This window comes from Oncorhynchus clarkii, chromosome 23 (assembly GCF_045791955.1).
Source record: "Oncorhynchus clarkii lewisi isolate Uvic-CL-2024 chromosome 23, UVic_Ocla_1.0, whole genome shotgun sequence".
NCBI classification, from domain to species: domain Eukaryota; kingdom Metazoa; phylum Chordata; class Actinopteri; order Salmoniformes; family Salmonidae; genus Oncorhynchus; species Oncorhynchus clarkii.
This window is the reverse complement of record NC_092169.1, coordinates 63222674-63241406: the sequence shown is the minus strand read 5'-3', so window position 1 is coordinate 63241406 and position 18733 is coordinate 63222674. Positions and strand designations below refer to the sequence as shown.

Genomic DNA, 18733 nt, shown 5'->3' with positions numbered 1-18733 from the left:
ATTGACTTACTGAAATTCAGTTGCCTTGTCCCTCAATTGTTGTCGAATTGCGTGTCTCCTCATGTGTAGTTTAGAGTAAGTGTCTGGTCTGGACGGGTCCTCGTCATCTTTTGGTCAGATGGGAATTTCCCTCATAAAATGTGCCATTGATTTCTCTCGCAGACCCTCACTGGAATGCTACGCAGGCAGAATCAATCATCTAGTTGGTGATGCCAAATTGTCGTGGAAAATACCAGCAGGGACACCTAAAGTCAATCTTAAAAATGAATCATTCTTCATTACGAGCAAGCTGGGGAGGTTCCAACAAACTCCATGCACCATAGTACATGTCGGTCGGGAGCTCCGCCCGGGCATTCCCTTTAGTTCTCTCATATACTTCTTACACAGACAAGTTATATTTGCATGATTTACATTATTCATAATTAGTTCATCATTAACTTTTGGTTCATGCATGTGACCGACCAATACCTCACAAGGCTTCTTCTTTCCATGCTGAGACCTTGAAACTGTGACACCCCTTTCGGTTCTCAAAACAATGTTCTGGGCATACAGCCAAATAGCTTCTACGGGTAGTGAGGATTCGACCCAGACATGATCAACCAGGCACTTGCATGAACCCAGTCTAAGTGGTTATTAGAAAAGCACAAACATAAAATGATCCTTTACAATAGGTTGCACCACAGTCAAATACCACCCTCCGCTTATGCTTCTAGGGAAGATATACCCCGTGGTCTGGAATATACCAAACTGTCTTGCTGCTGTTATTCTGTGAGTCTCTTGGCACTGCAAAGCCTTTGTCCAGGATGTCTGCATGAACTTGGTGTAGTCCTCACAGAACTGAGGATTCTTGCTGAGTTTCCTTTTCAGGTTGAGAGCATGCTGTACTGTCACACAATAGTTGTTTGGAAATTCAGCATCCTCATTCCTAAGCAGTAGGCATATGCAGTCGTGGCCAAAAGTTTTGAGAATGACACAAATATACATGTACATGTTCACAAAGTCTGCTGCCTCAGTTTGTATGATGGCATTTTGCATATACTCCAGAATGTTATGAAGAGTGATCAGTCAGGCGGGTGAACAAACAAAAACCCACAAATTCTGACAAACTCCAAGCATTGATTATGCAAGAATGGGCTGCCATCAGTCAGGATGTGGCCCAGAAGTTAATTGACAGAATGCCACGGCAGATTGCAGAGGTCTTGAAAAAGAAGGGTCAACACTGCATATATTGACTCTTTGCATCAACTTCATGTAATTGTCAATAAAAGCCTTTGACACTTATGAAATGCTTGTAATTATACTTCAGTATTCCATAGTAACATCTGACAAAAATATCTAAAGATACTGAAGTAGCAAACTTTGAAATTAATATTTGTGTCATTCTCAAAACTTTTGGCCACGACTGTACAGTGGGCTTCAACATTACTGGCACCCATGACTGGCAATGCACAAACAATACTTAAAAAAATATAAACAATCTAATTATAGAGATAAAATACCAAATTGTGAGAAATTATGTACTTTATTCATGTTTTAATGGAACCCACCAAAATAATTGATTGATTGAATAAAAAATCAATGTCCTCCAAATCAAGGTTTTACAGTCAAAGGCACCTTTAAAGATTATTGTAAATAACATCTACCAAAATTAAGCCAGGAATTAATTTGTACTTATTTAAGTTTATTTAAGTCTTAAGGAACTATAGTGAGCCATTACATCACTTCCTGTTTCGCTAGGGTATAAAATGAGGTAACACGCATGCAATATCCCTTTGTCATCCAACATCATGAAGAAAACCATTTTATTTTCAGAAGCCTTTTGGCCTCTGCATAACCTCTGTTAGCCTCCGTATCTTGGCAACTGCAGACTAGATCTCTGGTGAATTGCTCCAAAAAGTACAGCCTGTCTTTGCTGTAAACACAGGTACACTAAGAGGTGGTAATGAGGACAACCTTTGCTGCTTTACCAGCATTTCAGTGATAGCTGGTTGGTGTAGCAGAATATTGACAACAGTGCCCATGTTGTCAGCTCCACCATGACCTGGGTTGGTAGGCCTTCCTCTCCTAGTTTGATGTTGCAGCTGCCTATCTTTTGGTCTTACAACAGGCTGTGTGTTAGTTGACCTACGATGAACAGAGCTGTATGTGGTGGTAGCACTTTCTTGCAACATACTACTTTGACCCTGGCCCTGTGCAGTATGCACAGACGTGGTGAACAAGGGGATACATTCATGGAATACATTCAGTTTAGCACTTTTAGACCATATTTCAGATTCAAGCTCTAATTTTTCCATTGATGATTTGAGTTGAGGCTCTTGTTCCTCCAATAGTTGTTTCCTTTTCAATGTTTCAACTTTAACCAATAAGGCTGCCCTTTCAGCCTCCAAATTGAGCCTGATATAAGATGTGGTGGATTGTCCTGAGCGCATGCTGTGTTGTTACAAATTTCCACATTTTTAATAGATATTTGCGATACTGTCCCTTGGCTGGACCTCCGCATCAGTTTTGTTAGCAGCTGAGCATTGATGTGCTTCTTCCATCCATGTGTCCACTGTGGATGAAAAATAATCCAGTGTTGCTGTGTTTGGGCCAAACCATTCGATCTAATCCTTTTCTGCCTCCTCGGCTGGTAATAAAACCTTTATGGACTCATTGAGATCATTCAACTCCTTAACCAACTTTGAGGAATCAGTGAACATATTTGTGTAAACCAATTCCACATTTCCGTCATCACCCATAAACTGTGATCTCATTTATATTTTTAGTAAGTGCACCCAATTTAGCACTTCTAGATCATTACAATTTCTTAAGAATTTCAATTGTATCCATTTTAAAAGCACGTAACAGTGAACGATTAGCACATTATGAACACATTTTAGCAAAGCACAGCTTAATGAATGAGCCCAACACATGACGTCATCACAAGACACAACAGCCAATCATCAAAGCATACGATTTTCTCTCCGCTCCACAGCGAGTTCTCAACTCAGAGCGCGAATCCAAACAACAGAAGACACACACAATTCAAGCTCCACGAGCAATTCCAAGCTCCACAACTCTCAAAAGTTCCCCGAATTCATCCAACACCTCAAGCAGATTGAGCAATAGAAAGAGCAACTATACTTCATTCTCCAAAGTGACTAACGCGAAGTCAAAGAGCTACAATAGAGTCAGTCACTTCTTCACTTGGAATATACAGTAGAGGCAATATCGGAATCCAATTCCAAACTTGCCTTGAGGCCACAGGTATGTGATGCCGTAGTCAGACGGGCTTCCAAAGCAACCACTGAACATGGTTTTGGGAATCCAAAGTTCCAAGTGTAAAAAGCAAACATTTATTTTCAGAACAAAAGGTAATTTCATAGGCTTTAGTGCATCGTCAAAGCGATCAGATTTAAACTGTAAACAAAAGGTATAGACTCGTAGCAGCTTTCTTAGTGGTGTGGCGTGGCATAGCGGTCAAAACAATCTGGGAAAAGGTTTCCCCCCTTTTTCCCATGTTTCCCCCTGAGGCCTAGTAGATCCATACTGACAAACCTCAATAGGTAAAAGGAAGGCGAACATGGAGAAAAAGGGTGTGCCCAGGAAAGGTTCTAGTAGATCTAACACAAAACAAATGAACAAACTACTTCCCTTGTTGAACCTACCTCTGGTTAGAGCATTAACTTTAGTTAATATGGACATTTACAACACATTTAGAACTAGTCCCTAGTTACACAACAACAACAACAACAGCAGCAGCAACAACAACAACAACAACAGCAACAACAACAGCATCAACATTAACACTCATAACCCTCCTGTCATCAATAATACAGATGTGACATCATCAGCAGCTGGTTGGAAAATGCTAACTCTTTCCAACTTTCCCTCTCTCTTCCTACCTCTTTCCCTCTCTCCTTCTCCCCCTCCCTCTCTCTCTCCCCCTATCTTCTCATCCCTCTCTCCTCCCTCTCACTCTCTCTCCTCCTCTCCCTCTTCCTCAGAGACGAAAGGAAAGAACGCTTGGTATAAGGCTGTGATCATCATCACTGTGCTTGGTATCACAGCGATAGTTGCCCTGGTGACAACAGCAGTATTGCAGAACAAGCCTCTCCTACAGAAGTACAAGGTACTATATGTGGTTGTTATGGCAATGAGGTACAATAAATGTTTGCAATAGCTTTTTCAGATTCTGTGGCTGCGATGGAAAAATCCCAAATATTGTAGACTATATTATGCATTGGTTGAAGCTCAATGTTGAATTTAAATCTCCCTACCATCACATTCCCCACCTCTCGTCATGAGCTGTACGTCCGTTACCAAGAACCACATACAGGATATCTTAACAGGGTCGTTGACAATTGAGTTTTCAGAGTATTTTCTGCACCTATCTAGCTCACATTTTAAACGTCGGATTAAAAACGAGACTGTAGCATCCATAAAGTGACCATAGGATTAAAAAAATGTCTGATGGCAGGCCTCCCGGGTGGTGCAGCAGTCTAAGGCACTGCATCGCAAGGCTTGAGGCATCACTACAGCCCCGGGCTTGATCCCAGGCTCACAACTGGCCATGACCGGGAGACCCATGAGGCAGCGCACAATTGGCCCAGTGTCGTCTGGGTTAGGGGAGGGTTTGGCTGGCCGGGATTTCTCTGTCCCATTGTGCTCAACTCTTTGTGGTGGGCCGGGTGCCTGCAAGCTGACCACAGTTACCAGTTGGACAGTGTTTCCTCTGACACATTGGTGCAGCTGACTTCTGGGTTAAGCGAGCAGTGCAGCTTGGCTATCTAACTTTGTCTCTCCCAAGTCTGTAGGGGAGTTGCATGGATGGGACAAGACTGTTACTACCAGTTGAGGAGAAAAAAAGTGTTTAAGTTTTTAGGTGCAACACGTTTTATTAAATATATAATTTATCGCTCTCACATGCTCATTTCTGTCCATGAAGAACCAACGATGTGCTACTTTTTTGTAAAAAAAATTACATTGCTAACATCTTTTCAGCTGAATATCAGAGTTCTAAAACCGGGACCAGCTACTCGGTTCCTGCGTAACAGCAGCAGCTAGCTGTAGCAGGTGAGCAGCTGTAGCTAACTAGCTAACAACAGTCGGACGAGAAGCAAGCTACAAGCAAAGGAAGCTAGTCATCTGTGTAAAAAAAAATCAGAGCACAAACAACAAGCTTGTGAACGTCCTATTATAGCCAGTTAGCTAGCCAACTAGCCAGTAAACAGTAACCACAAGCCAACGAGACTGTGCCATACAGTGCCTTCAGAAACTATTCACAGCGCTGGACTTTTTCCACATTTTGTTGTCTTACAGCCTGAATTTAAAATGGATAATGTTTAGATATTGTGCCACTGATCCATACACAATATCCCACAACGTAAAAAGTGGAATTTTTTGTTTAGACATTTTTACCAATTCATTAAAAATGTAAAGCTGAAATGTCTTGAGTCAATAAGTCTTTTACCCCTTTTATGGCAAGCCTAAATACATTCAGGAGTACAAATGTGCTTAACAAGTCACATAATATATATATTTTTTTTCTTCACATAATACGTTGCATGGACTCACTGTGTGCAATAATAGTGGTTAACCAGATTTTTGAGTGATTACCCCATCTCTCTACCCCACACATACAATTGTCTGTAAGGTCCCACAGTGGAGTAGCGAATTTCAAGCACAGAATCAACCACAAAGACAAGGGAGTTGCAAAGATTCAACCAAAAAGACCATGGAAGTTTTCCAATGCCTCGCAAAGATGGACACCTATTGGTAGATGGGTAAATATAAGCAGACACTGAATATCCCTTTGAGCATGGTGAAATTGTTAATTACGCTTTGGATGGGTGATTCAATACACCCACCCACTCACTAAGAGGGTTTTCTAAATAAGCATCGACCAGTGTGTTTTGCTCCGGGTAACAGAGATGACCAGTTTACAGAGGAGTATAGAGAGCAGTGATGTGTCCTATAAGGAGCATTGGTGGCAAATCTGATGGCTGAAAAGTAAAGACATCTAGCGGCTCGCGACCACCCTTACCTGCCGATCTATAAATTACATCTCCGTAATCTAACATCGGTAGGATGGTCATCTGAATCAGGGTTAGTTTGGCAGCTGGGGTGAAAGAGGAGCGACTACGATAGAGGAACCCAAGTCTAGATTTAACATTAGCCTGCAGCTTGGCTATGTGACCGGCACGATTCGGTCTTCTGTAGCAAATTTTGAAATTGTGTTTTTTAGTTTGCATAAAGGTAGAGAGTCAGAGCTAAAAAATGTATATCATACGCTACAATTGAGGAACAATGGGAAAGTAATTCTGCTTTGAAGGTTAATAAACTTGTAACCTCACTTTTGAGAAAATGGCCCTTGAATGTTTTGGAGAGCTCTTCTTTGTCTACACCCCAATTCAGCATCATTCACACCCTCTAAAGCTTTAGCCCCACTGTCGTGGAAATTTCCTGTATTTACCAAATCATGAGAGCAAACCACACACAAGTCAGAGTTATCATAAAGTCAACCTTTAATTATATGAGCTCCATCACAACCCTGTGACTCTCAGATCAATTCAGTGTCTATCAATGAATTCTCTGAGAGTCCCTTACACATTGCAACTGAGATCCTTTATAGCAAAGACACACATAGTCAGACAGCATTGGCCATAATTTATCGTTCAGCTTTGTCTCCTAAACTATGTTCTTTTCTCAAACTCAGAACCATAAAACAAATCCTCACATCAACAGGCATATATCACATGCCCCCTCCTTGACAAGATCACAGAGACACATTGACTGGCACACAGACATTGTGGAGCCAAGAGAAACACGCTTGACCTCTCCCCTCTCTGCGACCCAAGTAACTTAGTCCTGACAGAGAACAGATGACTGCAACCCGGCCACAGTATTATACAAACACAAACATTCTGATGAGAAGTAACTTACACACATGTAATGAATATAAAACATCTTACCTATGTTACCAACTAATTCTGATTATTCCCCAACACCCACCCATCTCTTTAAGGATTCACCTGTGAGGCTGTGTACTAAACAACCAAAGATTTCAAGACTAAATGCTGGTTTATTCTACGGGTGTGTTCATAAATGTAATCTGGAGTGCGAGAGTGTGCTCTGGTTGTTGGTAAACTCAGAGCGTTGTCAGATTGTCCGTTGGTAAATTCAGAGCGTTTCACTCTCGGAGCGTTCAGAGCACACACTGGACGCTCTGGCCGAGGAGTAGGGTTAGAAAGGATTACCTACATATACTGACCAACTCATATTATAGACAGAAGCTCGCTACATGGCAGACCAATCTGAACTCATCTCTCCAGCCCACTCCTCCATACAGACCTTCTCCAGATCCTTCAGGTTTCGGGGCTGTCGCTGGGCAATACGGACTTTCAGCTCCCTCTAAAGATCTTCTATTGGGTTCAGGTCTGGACACTGGCTAGCCCACTCCAGGACCTTGAGATGCTTCTTACGGAGCCACTCCTTAGTTGCCTTGGCTGTGTGTTTCGGGTCGTTGTCGTGCTGGAAGACCCAGCCATGACCCATCTTCAATGGTCTTACTGAGGGAAGGAGGTTGTTGGCCAAGATCTCGCGATACATGGCCCCATCCATCCTCCCCTCAATACGGTGCAGTCGTCCTGTCCCAGAAAAGCATCCCGAAAGTATGATGTTTCCACCTCCATGCTTCAAGATTGGGATGAGGTTCTTGGGGTTGTACTCATCCTTCTTCTTCCTCCAAACACGGCGAGTGGAGTTTAGACCAAAAAGCTCTATTTTTGTCTCATCAGACCACATGACTTCAGACAGGCCTGGACATGCGCTGGCTTGAGCAGGGGGACCTTGCGTGCGCTGCAGGATTTAAATCCATGACAACGTAGTGTGTTACTAATGGTTTTCTTTGAGTCCCAGCTCTCTTCAGGTCATTGACCAGGTCCTGCCGTGTAGTTCTGGGCTGATCCCTCACCTTCCTCATGATCATTGATGCCCCACGAGGTGAGATCTTGCATGGAGCCACAGACCGAGTGTGATTGACCGTCATCTTGAACTTCTTCCATTTTCTAATAATTGCGCCAACAGTTGTTGCCTTCTCATCAAGCTGCTTGCCTATTGTCCTGTAGCCCATCCCAGCCTTGTGCAGGTCTACCATTTTATCCCTGATGTCCTTACACAGCTCTCTGATCTTGGCCATTGTGGAGAGGTTGGAGTCTGTTTGATTGAGTGTGTGGACAGGTGTTTTTTATACAGGTAACGAGTTCAAACAGGTGCAGTTAATACAGGTAATGAGTGGAGAACAGGAGGGCTTCTTAAAGAAAAACTAACTGTAACAGATTTCCTCCTCTTCGTCTGATGAGGTGTAGCAAGGATCGGACCAATACTCCTTGTGGTAAGTGTCCACGTTTTAATAGAAAGACTGAACACGACACAAATACAAAATAACAAAGTGAAATGGAAACAAAACAGTCCCGTGTGGCACAAACACTGACACAGGAATCAATCACCCACAAAATACCCAAAGAATATGGCTGCCTAAATATGGTTCCCAATCAGAGACAACGATAGACAGCTGCCTCTAATTTAGAACCAATCTAGGCAACCATAGACTTACAAAAACACCTAGATAGGAAACACCCCATAAACATACAAAACACCTAGACAAGCCAAAACCCATACATCACCCATGTCACACCCTGACCTAACCAAAATAATAAAGAAAACAAAGAATACTAAGGTCAGGGCGTGACACTAACAGGTTTGTGAGAGCTGGAATTCTTACTGGTTGGTAGGTGATCAAATACTTATGTCATGCAACAAAATGCAAATTAATTACTTAAAAATCATACAATGTGATTTTCTGGATTTTGTTTTAGATTCCGTCTCTCACAGTTGAAGTGTACCTATGATAAAAATTACAGACCTCTACATGTTTTGTAAGTAGGGAAACCTTCAAAATCGGCAGTGTATCAAATACTTGTTCTTCCCACTGTATGCTAGCTTTGCTAGATAATTAGCTAGATCAACATACGAGACAGACACGTCGCTGTTCGAGCATCCAGAACAAATTCCAGTCCTTACCTTATGAGGCATTCATTCAGTACACCGTTCTGTCAATGCCATTTTCTTCATGCCATTTTAATCCAAATTTATGCTGACTAATCAACAATGTCAAGTTACTTTTTAGTGTGTTCCCAAAAATCTGAACCCAGTAAGCAAAATTACATTTAAAAGACATTATACGACACAATTCCAGACGCTGAAGTTGGGTTCATTTTAGGTTCTGAATGAAAGGTGAAAATAGTTATTTTCAGGAAGTTAAAATAGGTATTTTCCAGACTTTGAAAATGCATATTTTCTGGTTCATTTCGGTTCTGAATCAATGTTGAAAATACTTTCTCTAGTTTGTTTTACTGTAATGTACTGCAGTGTTTCTCAAACCTCTCCTCGGAGACACCCAGATGTTTCACAATTGTGCTGTAGCTCTGATCTAGCTTTCAAGACCTTGAGGATTAGTTGACAAGTTGAATCAGGTGTGCTAGCTCTGGAGTAGATCAATTACATGGAATGGCCTGGGTACTGTTAGTTAATCAGATTTCTCTGTCATTGTTATCATGGATTCAGATTCAGAACTGATGTCCTCTTTCCATGACCTGCAGATTGCTGTCATCTTGCCATTCTTGTAATGTAAGCACTTGGATTCAGGAAGCAGGTGCAGAAGGTAGTTTTAATAATAAAGGCAGATAAACAAAACAGGAGTAGCGTGCTAAATTAAACAAAACCTATACTGCCTAATGACTGAGGCTATTGAGGGCTAAATAAAAAGAGATCAATCAGGGTGATGGACAAGGAGGACCGAGCACGCCCCCATTCTCATCGGCGGGGCTGTAGTGGAGCAGGTTGAGAGCTTCAAATTCTATGGCGTCCACATCAACCAACAAACAAACATGGTCCAAGCACACCAAGGCACACCAAAACAGTGAGGAGGGCTTGCCAAAACAAAGATTTGGCAAGGTTACTCAGATTCTCAAAATGTTTTACAGCTGAACCATCGAGAGCATCCTGACCGGTTGCATCCCTGCCTGGTATCGCAACTAAATAGTCACTTGGGTGATGTTTTTGACCTCTCGTCTGGGGTCAGGCAGGGGTGCCCACTCTCGGCTCTCCTCTTCGTTCTGTACTTGGAGCCTCAGGGGGCTGCCATTAGGGCAGACACAGGGGTGGAAGGCTTGTTGATCCCTGGAAGTGGTGGGCTGCGTGTTAAGATGACGCAGTACGCCGACGACACTTCCTTGCAGCTGTGCAAGGACTCGTGCCTGACAAGGTCCCTTGCCACAAGTTTTTTGGAAGATGGTGCGGAAGGACGGATGTGCCCGGGGGGTTATCTCTCTGTGAGGGGGCCCTGAGGATTCTCGGGGTCCATTTTGAGACCTCCGGCTCAGCGACGCTGAACTGGAACATGGGTATCGCAGTGGTACAGAAGAAGCTAGTGATGTGGAGGGCTAGGTCTTTGTCTTTTATGGGCAAGGTCCTGGTCCTTAAGGTGGATGTGTTGCCGTCACTTTTGTATTTGGCGTACATCTACCCATTGCCGGCTTGTCTGAGGAGGCCTCTAGTGAGGCTTGTGTTTCAGTTCATGTGGGGTGGCAGGTACGAGTGGGTCGCCAGGGCACGCAGGTACCACATCTCCCCCTCAAGCTGGACGTAATTTTTGTTTCTTTCTTGTTAATGGAGCTTGCTCATCCAGTGATACACCCGTCGGGTTATCTCTTGCGGGTGTTCTTCTCGTATCAGGCGAGAAGCGTAATGGTGTGGTCTAACACGGGTCCTCGGGCGGAACAGCTGCCGTGGCACTTTGGCCATGCGGCCAAGTAGCTGCGTGCGCACCCCGAGCTTGAAGTTGCCCGAGTAGGTTTAGATCACAGGCACCTGTACGAGGAGGTCAGACAGGCAGGGAGTCCGGCGCCTGTAGTTGTCTGGGAGGGATTGCAGGCGCGGGGCCTGGACAACAGGCTCAAGGACCTGAATTGGTTGAGCCTCCACAAGTGCTTGCCGGTACGTTCCATCATAGTACCGGCATAGTTTGGCGCAATCCCCCACCTGTCCAAGATCCTCTTGTGGCAGGGAGGAGACTGTGCGCCATGCCTTTTGGGACTGTGCCTTTGCCAGAGTAGTATGGGCTAGGGCACGGGTGTTGTTAGGTTTGGTAAGAGGGGATTTTGTATTGACGTGGGCCAGGTTAGAGAGAGGTGTAGGGAGAGCGAGAGGGACAGATAGGGAAAGGTTTCTGCTCTGGCTTCTCATGAGTCTCTTTAAACGGGGGCTGTGGGAAGCCAGGCAGAACATGGTTAAGACAGGGAGAAATTGGGGGGTGGAAGGGATAGTGAGGAGGGTGGAAGGAGACTTGAGGGGGAGGATGAAGAGGGAGGAGAGGAAGTGGGGGCCCCAGTCCAGAGCGTCCGGCGACAGTACCCAGTCCAGAGCGTCCGGCAACAGTACCCAGTCCAGAGCATCCGGCAACAGTACCCAGTCCAGAGCGTCCGGCAACAGTACCCAGTCCAGAGCGTCCGGCAACAGTACCCAGTCCAGAGCATCCGGCGATAGTCTACAGACCGGAACCTCCTACGACGGGCCGCAGTCCGGAACCTACCACGACGGGTCGCAGTCCGGAACCTACCACGACGGGTCCCAGTCCGGATCCGCCAGAGTCTCCCTCCAGTCCGGATCCGCCAGAGTCTCTCTCCAATCCAGAGGCGCCACTCACTCCAGACTCGACCATCAGTCCAGTGGCGTCCTCTAGTCCGTGGTCGGCGGTGAGGGTTCCCGCTTCAGAGACATTAAGTAAGTGTGACAGTCAGAAGTGGAACGGGGTCCACGTCCCGAGCCAGAATCGCCACCTCGGAGTTATGCCCACCCAGACCCTCCCATATAGGTTTAGGTGTGCGGCCGGGAGTCCACATCTTTGGGGGGGTACTGTCACGCCCTGACCTTAGTATTCTTTGTTTTCTTTATTATTTTGGTTAGGTCAGGATGTGACATGGGTGATGTATGTTTTTTGTACTGTCTAGGGGTTTTGTATGTTTATGGGGGTGTTTACTATCTAGGTGTTTATGTATGTCTATGGTTGCCTAGATTGGTTCTCTATTAGAGGCAGCTGTTTATCGTTGTCTCTGATTGGGAACCATATTTAGGCAGCCATCTTCTTTGGGTATTTCGTGGGTTATTGTCTATGTGTTAGTTGCCTGTGTCAGCACTATATTTAGCTTCACGGTCGTTTTGTTGTTTTTGTAGTTTGTTTATGTGTTTCTTCGTCGTCATTAAAGTAACATGTATTCATATCACGCTGCGCCTTGGTCTCCTCCATTCAACGAACGTGACAACTGCTTGCAGTAACCCTGGATTATAAACTGTCATGGTCAAAACATATTGATACAACAGTAGTAAGGATGGGGAGAAGTCTGTCTATAATAAAGCGCTGCTCTGCCTTCTTAACAGCATTATCGACAAGGCAGGTCCTACAGGCCCTAGTTTTGTCGCACCTGGACTACTGTTCAGTCGTGTGGTCAAGTGCCACAAAGAGGGACTTAGGAAATTTGCAAATATTTCAGAACAGTGTAGCGCAGCTGGCACTTAAATATACACGGAGAGCTAACATTAATACTATGCATGTCAATCTCTCCTTCAAAGTGGAGGAGAGAATGACTTCATCACTACTTATATTTGTGAGAGGTATTGACATGCTGAATCCACTCCTTTGTAAAGGACATCAGCAGTAAGGTCTCAGAACAGCTCCCCTCCTAAAGGACACCAGCAGTATGGTCTCAGAACAGCTCCCCTCCTAAAGGACACCAGCAGTCTGGTCTCAGAACAGCTCCCCTCCTTTGTAAAGGACACCAGCAGTATGGTCTCAGAACAGCTCCCCTCCTAAAGGACACCAGCAGTATGGTCTCAGACCAGCTCCCCTCCTAAAGGAAACCAGCATTATGGTATCAGAACAGCTCCCCTCCTAAAGGACACCAGCAGTATGGTCTCAGAACAGCTCCCCTCCTAAAGGACACCAGCATTATGGTATCAGAACAGCACCCCTCCTAAAGGACACCAGCAGTATGGTCTCAGACCAGCTTCCCTCCTTTGTAAAGGACACCAGCAGTATGTTCTCAGAACAGCTCCCCTCCTTTGTAAAGGACACCAGCAGTATGGTCTCAGACCAGCTCCCCTCCTAAAGGACACCAGCAGTATGGTCTCAGACCAGCTCCCCTCCTTTGTAAAGGACACCAGCAGTATGGTCTCAGAACAGATCCCCTCCTAAAGGACACCAGCAGTCTGGTCTCAGAACAGCTCCCCTCCTAAAGGACACCAGCAGTCTGGTCTCAGAACAGCTCCCCTCTTAAAGGACACCAGCAGTCTGGTCTCAGACCAGCTCCCCTCCTTTGTAAAGGACACCAGCATTATGGTCTCAGAACAGCTCCCCTCCTAAAGGACACCAGCAGTATGGTCTCAGACCAGCTCCCCTCCTTTGTAAAGGACACCAGCAGTATGGTCTCAGACCAGCTCCCCTCCTTTGTAAAGGACACCAGCAGTATGGTCTCAGAACAGCTCCCCTCCTAAAGGACACCAGCAGTATGGTCTCAGAACAGATCCCCTCCTAAAGGACACCAGCAGTATGGTCTCAGACCAGCTCCCCTCCTTTGTAAAGGACACCAGCAGTATTGTCTCAGAACAGATCCCCTCCTAAAGGACACCAGCAGTCTGGTCTCAGAACAGCTCCCCTCCTAAAGGACACCAGCAGTATGGTCTCAGACCAGCTCCCCTCCTTTGTAAAGGACAACAGCAGTATGATCTCAGACCAGCTCCCCTCCTTTGTAAAGGACACCAGCAGTATGATCTCAGACCAGCTCCCCTCCTTTGTAAAGGACACCAGCAGTATGATCTCAGGCCAGCTCCCCTCCTTTGTAAAGGACACCAGCAGTATGGTCTCAGACCAGCTCCCCTCCTTTGTAAAGGACACCAGCAGTATGGTCTCAGAATAGCTCCCCTCCTAAAGGACACCAGCAGTATGGTCTCAGACCAGCTCCCCTCTTAAAGGAAACCAGCATTATGTTATCAGAACAGCTCCCCTCCTAAAGGACACCAGCAGTATGGTCTCAGAACAGCTCCCCTCCTAAAGGACACCAGCATTATGGTATCAGAACAGCACCCCTCCTAAAGGACACCAGCAGTATGGTCTCAGACCAGCTCCCCTCCTTTGTAAAGGACACCAGCAGTATGATCTCAGAACAGCTCCCCTCCTTTGTAAAGGTCACCAGCAGTATGGTCTCAGACCAGCTCCCCTCCTTTGTAAAGGACACCAGCAGTATGGTCTCAGAACAGCTCCCCTCCTTTGTAAAGGACACCAGCAGTATGGTCTCAGACCAGCTCCCCTCCTTTGTAAAGGACACCAGCAGTATGATATCAGACCAGCTCCCCTCCTTTGTAAAGGACACCAGCAGTATGATCTCAGGCCAGCTCCCCTCCTTTGTAAAGGACACCAGCAGTCTGGTCTCAGAACAGCTCCCCTCCTAAAGGACACCAGCAGTCTGGTCTCAGAACAGCTCCCCTCCTAAAGGACACCAGCAGTCTGGTCTCAGACCAGCTCCCCTCCTTTGTAAAGGACACCAGCATTATGGTCTCAGAACAGCTCCCCTCCTAAAGGACACCAGCAGTATGGTCTCAGACCAGCTCCCCTCCTTTGTAAAGGACACCAGCAGTATGGTCTCAGACCAGCTCCCCTCCTTTGTAAAGGACACCAGCAGTATGGTCTCAGAACAGCTCCCCTCCTTTGTAAAGGACACCAGCAGTATGGTCTCAGACCAGCTCCCCTCCTTTGTAAAGGACACCAGCAGTATGATCTCAGACCAGCTCCCCTCCTTTGTAAAGGACACCAGCAGTATGATCTCAGGCCAGCTCCCCTCCTTTGTAAAGGACACCAGCAGTATGGTCTCAGACCAGCTCCCCTCCTTTGTAAAGGACACCAGCAGTATGGTCTCAGAACAGCTCCCCTCCTAAAGGACACCAGCAGTATGGTCTCAGACCAGCTCCCCTCCTAAAGGAAACCAGCATTATGGTATCAGAACAGCTCCCCTCCTAAAGGACACCAGCAGTATGGTCTCAGAACAGCTCCCCTCCTAAAGGACACCAGCATTATGGTATCAGAACAGCACCCCTCCTAAAGGACACCAGCAGTCTGGTCTCAGACCAGCTCCCCTCCTTTGTAAAGGACACCAGCAGTATGATCTCAGAACAGCTCCCCTCCTTTGTAAAGGACACCAGCAGTATGGTCTCAGACCAGCTCCCCTCCTAAAGGACACCAGCAGTATGGTCTCAGACCAGCTCCCCTCCTTTGTAAAGGACACCAGCAGTATGGTCTCAGAACAGATCCCCTCCTAAAGGACACCAGCAGTCTGGTCTCAGAACAGCTCCCCTCCTAAAGGACACCAGCAGTCTGGTCTCAGAACAGCTCCCCTCTTAAAGGACACCAGCAGTCTGGTCTCAGACCAGCTCCCCTCCTTTGTAAAGGACACCAGCATTATGGTCTCAGAACAGCTCCCCTCCTAAAGGACACCAGCAGTATGGTCTCAGACCAGCTCCCCTCCTTTGTAAAGGACACCAGCAGTATGGTCTCAGACCAGCTCCCCTCCTTTGTAAAGGACACCAGCAGTATGGTCTCAGAACAGCTCCCCTCCTAAAGGACACCAGCAGTATGGTCTCAGAACAGATCCCCTCCTAAAGGACACCAGCAGTATGGTCTCAGACCAGCTCCCCTCCTTTGTAAAGGACACCAGCAGTATGGTCTCAGACCAGCTCCCCTCCTTTGTAAAGGACACCAGCAGTATGGTCTCAGAACAGCTCCCCTCCTAAAGGACACCAGCAGTATGGTCTCAGAACAGATCCCCTCCTAAAGGACACCAGCAGTCTGGTCTCAGAACAGTGAACTAATGAACTACCTTCCAGTATTGCATTATAACATTGGCTGAAATATTACTCACACATAACTACTTCATGTTTCTAAATTGTTTCTTTATTCAGATGAAGGGTACTGCTATGGCCCCCATGGCTCCTAACTATGCTAATTTGTATGTGGGTTACATAAAACAGTCTGTTCTCAATCCTCTCAAAAATGTTTTCTTGAATGACATTACTATGTGGAAATGGTACGTTGATAATACTTGTGTTCTGTGGAGGGGTGATGCAAAACAGCTCCAGGCGTTCCATGCTTTTCTTAACTCCTGTTCTGAGAATCTGAGATGTACTATGCAATCTGATACACGTCAAATCAGTTTCCTTGATCTTCTGATCTTCTGTGTGTGAAGATAATGTTCTATACACTGATCTTTACAGGAAACCTACTGAGCGTAACAGTGTGTTGAGGGCTGATAGTTGTCACCCACTTCCCTTGAAAACAGTTTGCACTACAGCCAATTCTGTCCAATCAAAAGAATTAGCAAAAAACTGAAATATCCAAATCAAATCAAATGTTATTTGTCACATGTGCCAAATACAACCTTACTTACAATCCCAAACCATCAATGCAGTTTAAAAAAGAGCGGCAGTAAAATAACAATAGCGAGACTATATACAGGGGGGTACCGGTACAGAGTCAATATGCGGTTAGTCGAGGTAATTGAGGTAATATGTACATGTACAGGTAGAGTTATTAAAGTGACTATGCATAGATAATAACAGAGATTAGCAGCAGTGTAGAAGAGGAGAGGCAATGCAAATAGTCTGGGTAGCCATTTGATTAGATGTTCAGGAGTCTTATGGCTTGGGGGTAGAATCTGTTTAGCACCTAGACTTGGGAAAATAATCGATCACAAACATCGGCACATTCTAAGATCCGATGACAGTATCGGTAATGTGTTATGGTAACCTCCCTAGATCATATTCTCACAGGGCAGAAATCTCAGAGATCAACTGGTTGACTCTGATTTACCACCCCAAAATATCCCAGCACAACGTCTATTTACGCCTCTACTGAGAATTAACCAATGATATCAGGCCACACCTGGCCATGATTACAGACACCTGTGTGTCCTTTGACACTATATAAACTAGTGACCCTCAGTCTTTGTCATTATACCCTGATGACCAAACATTGGTTATTAAGGTATTACATTATTTCATCTGAGCTCCTAGAGCTCGGCTTTCCTTTTCTTTCTCAATCAGCTAATTGGGAATCCAGAATAAATACAAATGTCATGGCAACAGATGTGTGCTACGGGTTGGTATTCATTTAGACAGGTTACATTCTTAGCTACAGGGACTATGGTGGTTTGCTTGAAACATGTAGGTATTACAGACTGGGTCAGAGGTTGAAAATGTGTCTCTCTCCATCTCTCAGTATGGGATCGTCCTGGATGCCGGCTCCTCACATACAGCAGTGTATATCTACGAGTGGCCAGCAGAGAAGGATAACGACACTGGAAGAGTGCAGCAGACACACTCCTGCAAAGTCCAAGGTAGATACACACACACACACACACACACACACACTATAAAAACCTAGCAATCTGGGACCGGGAGACTGAAAAACAGCTTCTATCTCAAGGCCGTCAGACCATTAAACAGCCATCACTAGCACAGAGGCTGCTGCCAACATACAGACTCGAATCTCTGTCCACTTTAATCTATTTAATAAATGGATTTGAAGGTATCACTAGTCACTTTAAATAACGCCACTTTAATAATGTCTACATGTCCTACATTACTCATCTCATATGTATATACTGTATTCTATACCATTTACTGCATCTTGCCTATGGCACATGGATATCGCTCATCCATATATTTATATGTACATATTCTTATTCCATCCCTTTAGATTTGCGTGTATAAGGTAGTTGTTGTGGAATTGTTAGGTTAGATTACTCGTTAGTTGTTACTGCATTGTCAGAACTAGAAGCACAAGCATTTCGCTACACTCGCATTAACATCTGCTAACCATGTGTATGTGACCAATAAAATTTGATTTGTTATCTAGTTAAAGTGTGTGTGTGTGTGTGTGCGTCCGTCCGGCCATCCGTCCAGGTGCTGGTATCTCCAGCTACTCTGTGTTTCCAGGGCAGGCAGGGGCGTCTCTGAAGAGCTGTATGAAGGAAGCAGAGAGCCTCATCCCCCTAAGCAGGCACCACGAGACCCCCCTCTACCTGGGGGCCACCGCCGGAATGAGGCTGCTCAGGTACCTCTGGATGCAAAATGTTGTTTTGTAGGATAGCTGCAAGTATTATCCGTCGGATGATTGGTTAAGCCTTCTTGGGTGCGTGACCACTCCCTTAACAAAACACCAAACCAGGCAAACAATTTCCCTCGTCTCAGATCGGAAAGATTTCCACCAGATAGTACAGTCACAAAGTCAAAATTGGTTATATTGTAAAAATGTGTGAAAACTCAAATTAGCTTTTTGGTCTTAATTTAAGGTTAGGGTTAGGCATAAGGTTAGCAATGTGGTTATGGTTAGGGTTAAGATTAGGTTTAGGTTTAAAAATCATATTTTAAGAATATAAATTGTAGAGGTAGGTATGTTTTCTGACTTTGTGGCTCTGGTAACTAGTGATGACAGATCAGAAATGAGTAGTAACGAACCACCAACTTCAATGACGCAGATCTTCAAATTATCCAGTGATCACCGCATTTAGGAGGAGAGCTGTAACTACTGACTGGCCAGAACCACTACTACCCAATGGTGTTTAGGAGGAGAACTGTAACTACTGAC

At 45.2% G+C, this 18733-nt stretch overlaps 1 protein-coding gene across 1 annotated transcript in view; it reads left to right on the top strand.

The window, feature by feature from the left end:
- LOC139381671 (ectonucleoside triphosphate diphosphohydrolase 1-like) overlaps window positions 1–18733 on the top strand; it is a 67671-nt gene that overhangs the window by 33377 nt on the left and 15561 nt on the right. Inside the window, exons 2-4 of the mRNA XM_071125355.1 lie at window positions 3987–4111; window positions 17363–17480; window positions 18049–18199. Of these exons, the coding sequence (XP_070981456.1) occupies window positions 3987–4111; window positions 17363–17480; window positions 18049–18199 (394 nt within the window). The remainder of the gene's footprint in view (window positions 1–3986; window positions 4112–17362; window positions 17481–18048; window positions 18200–18733) is intronic.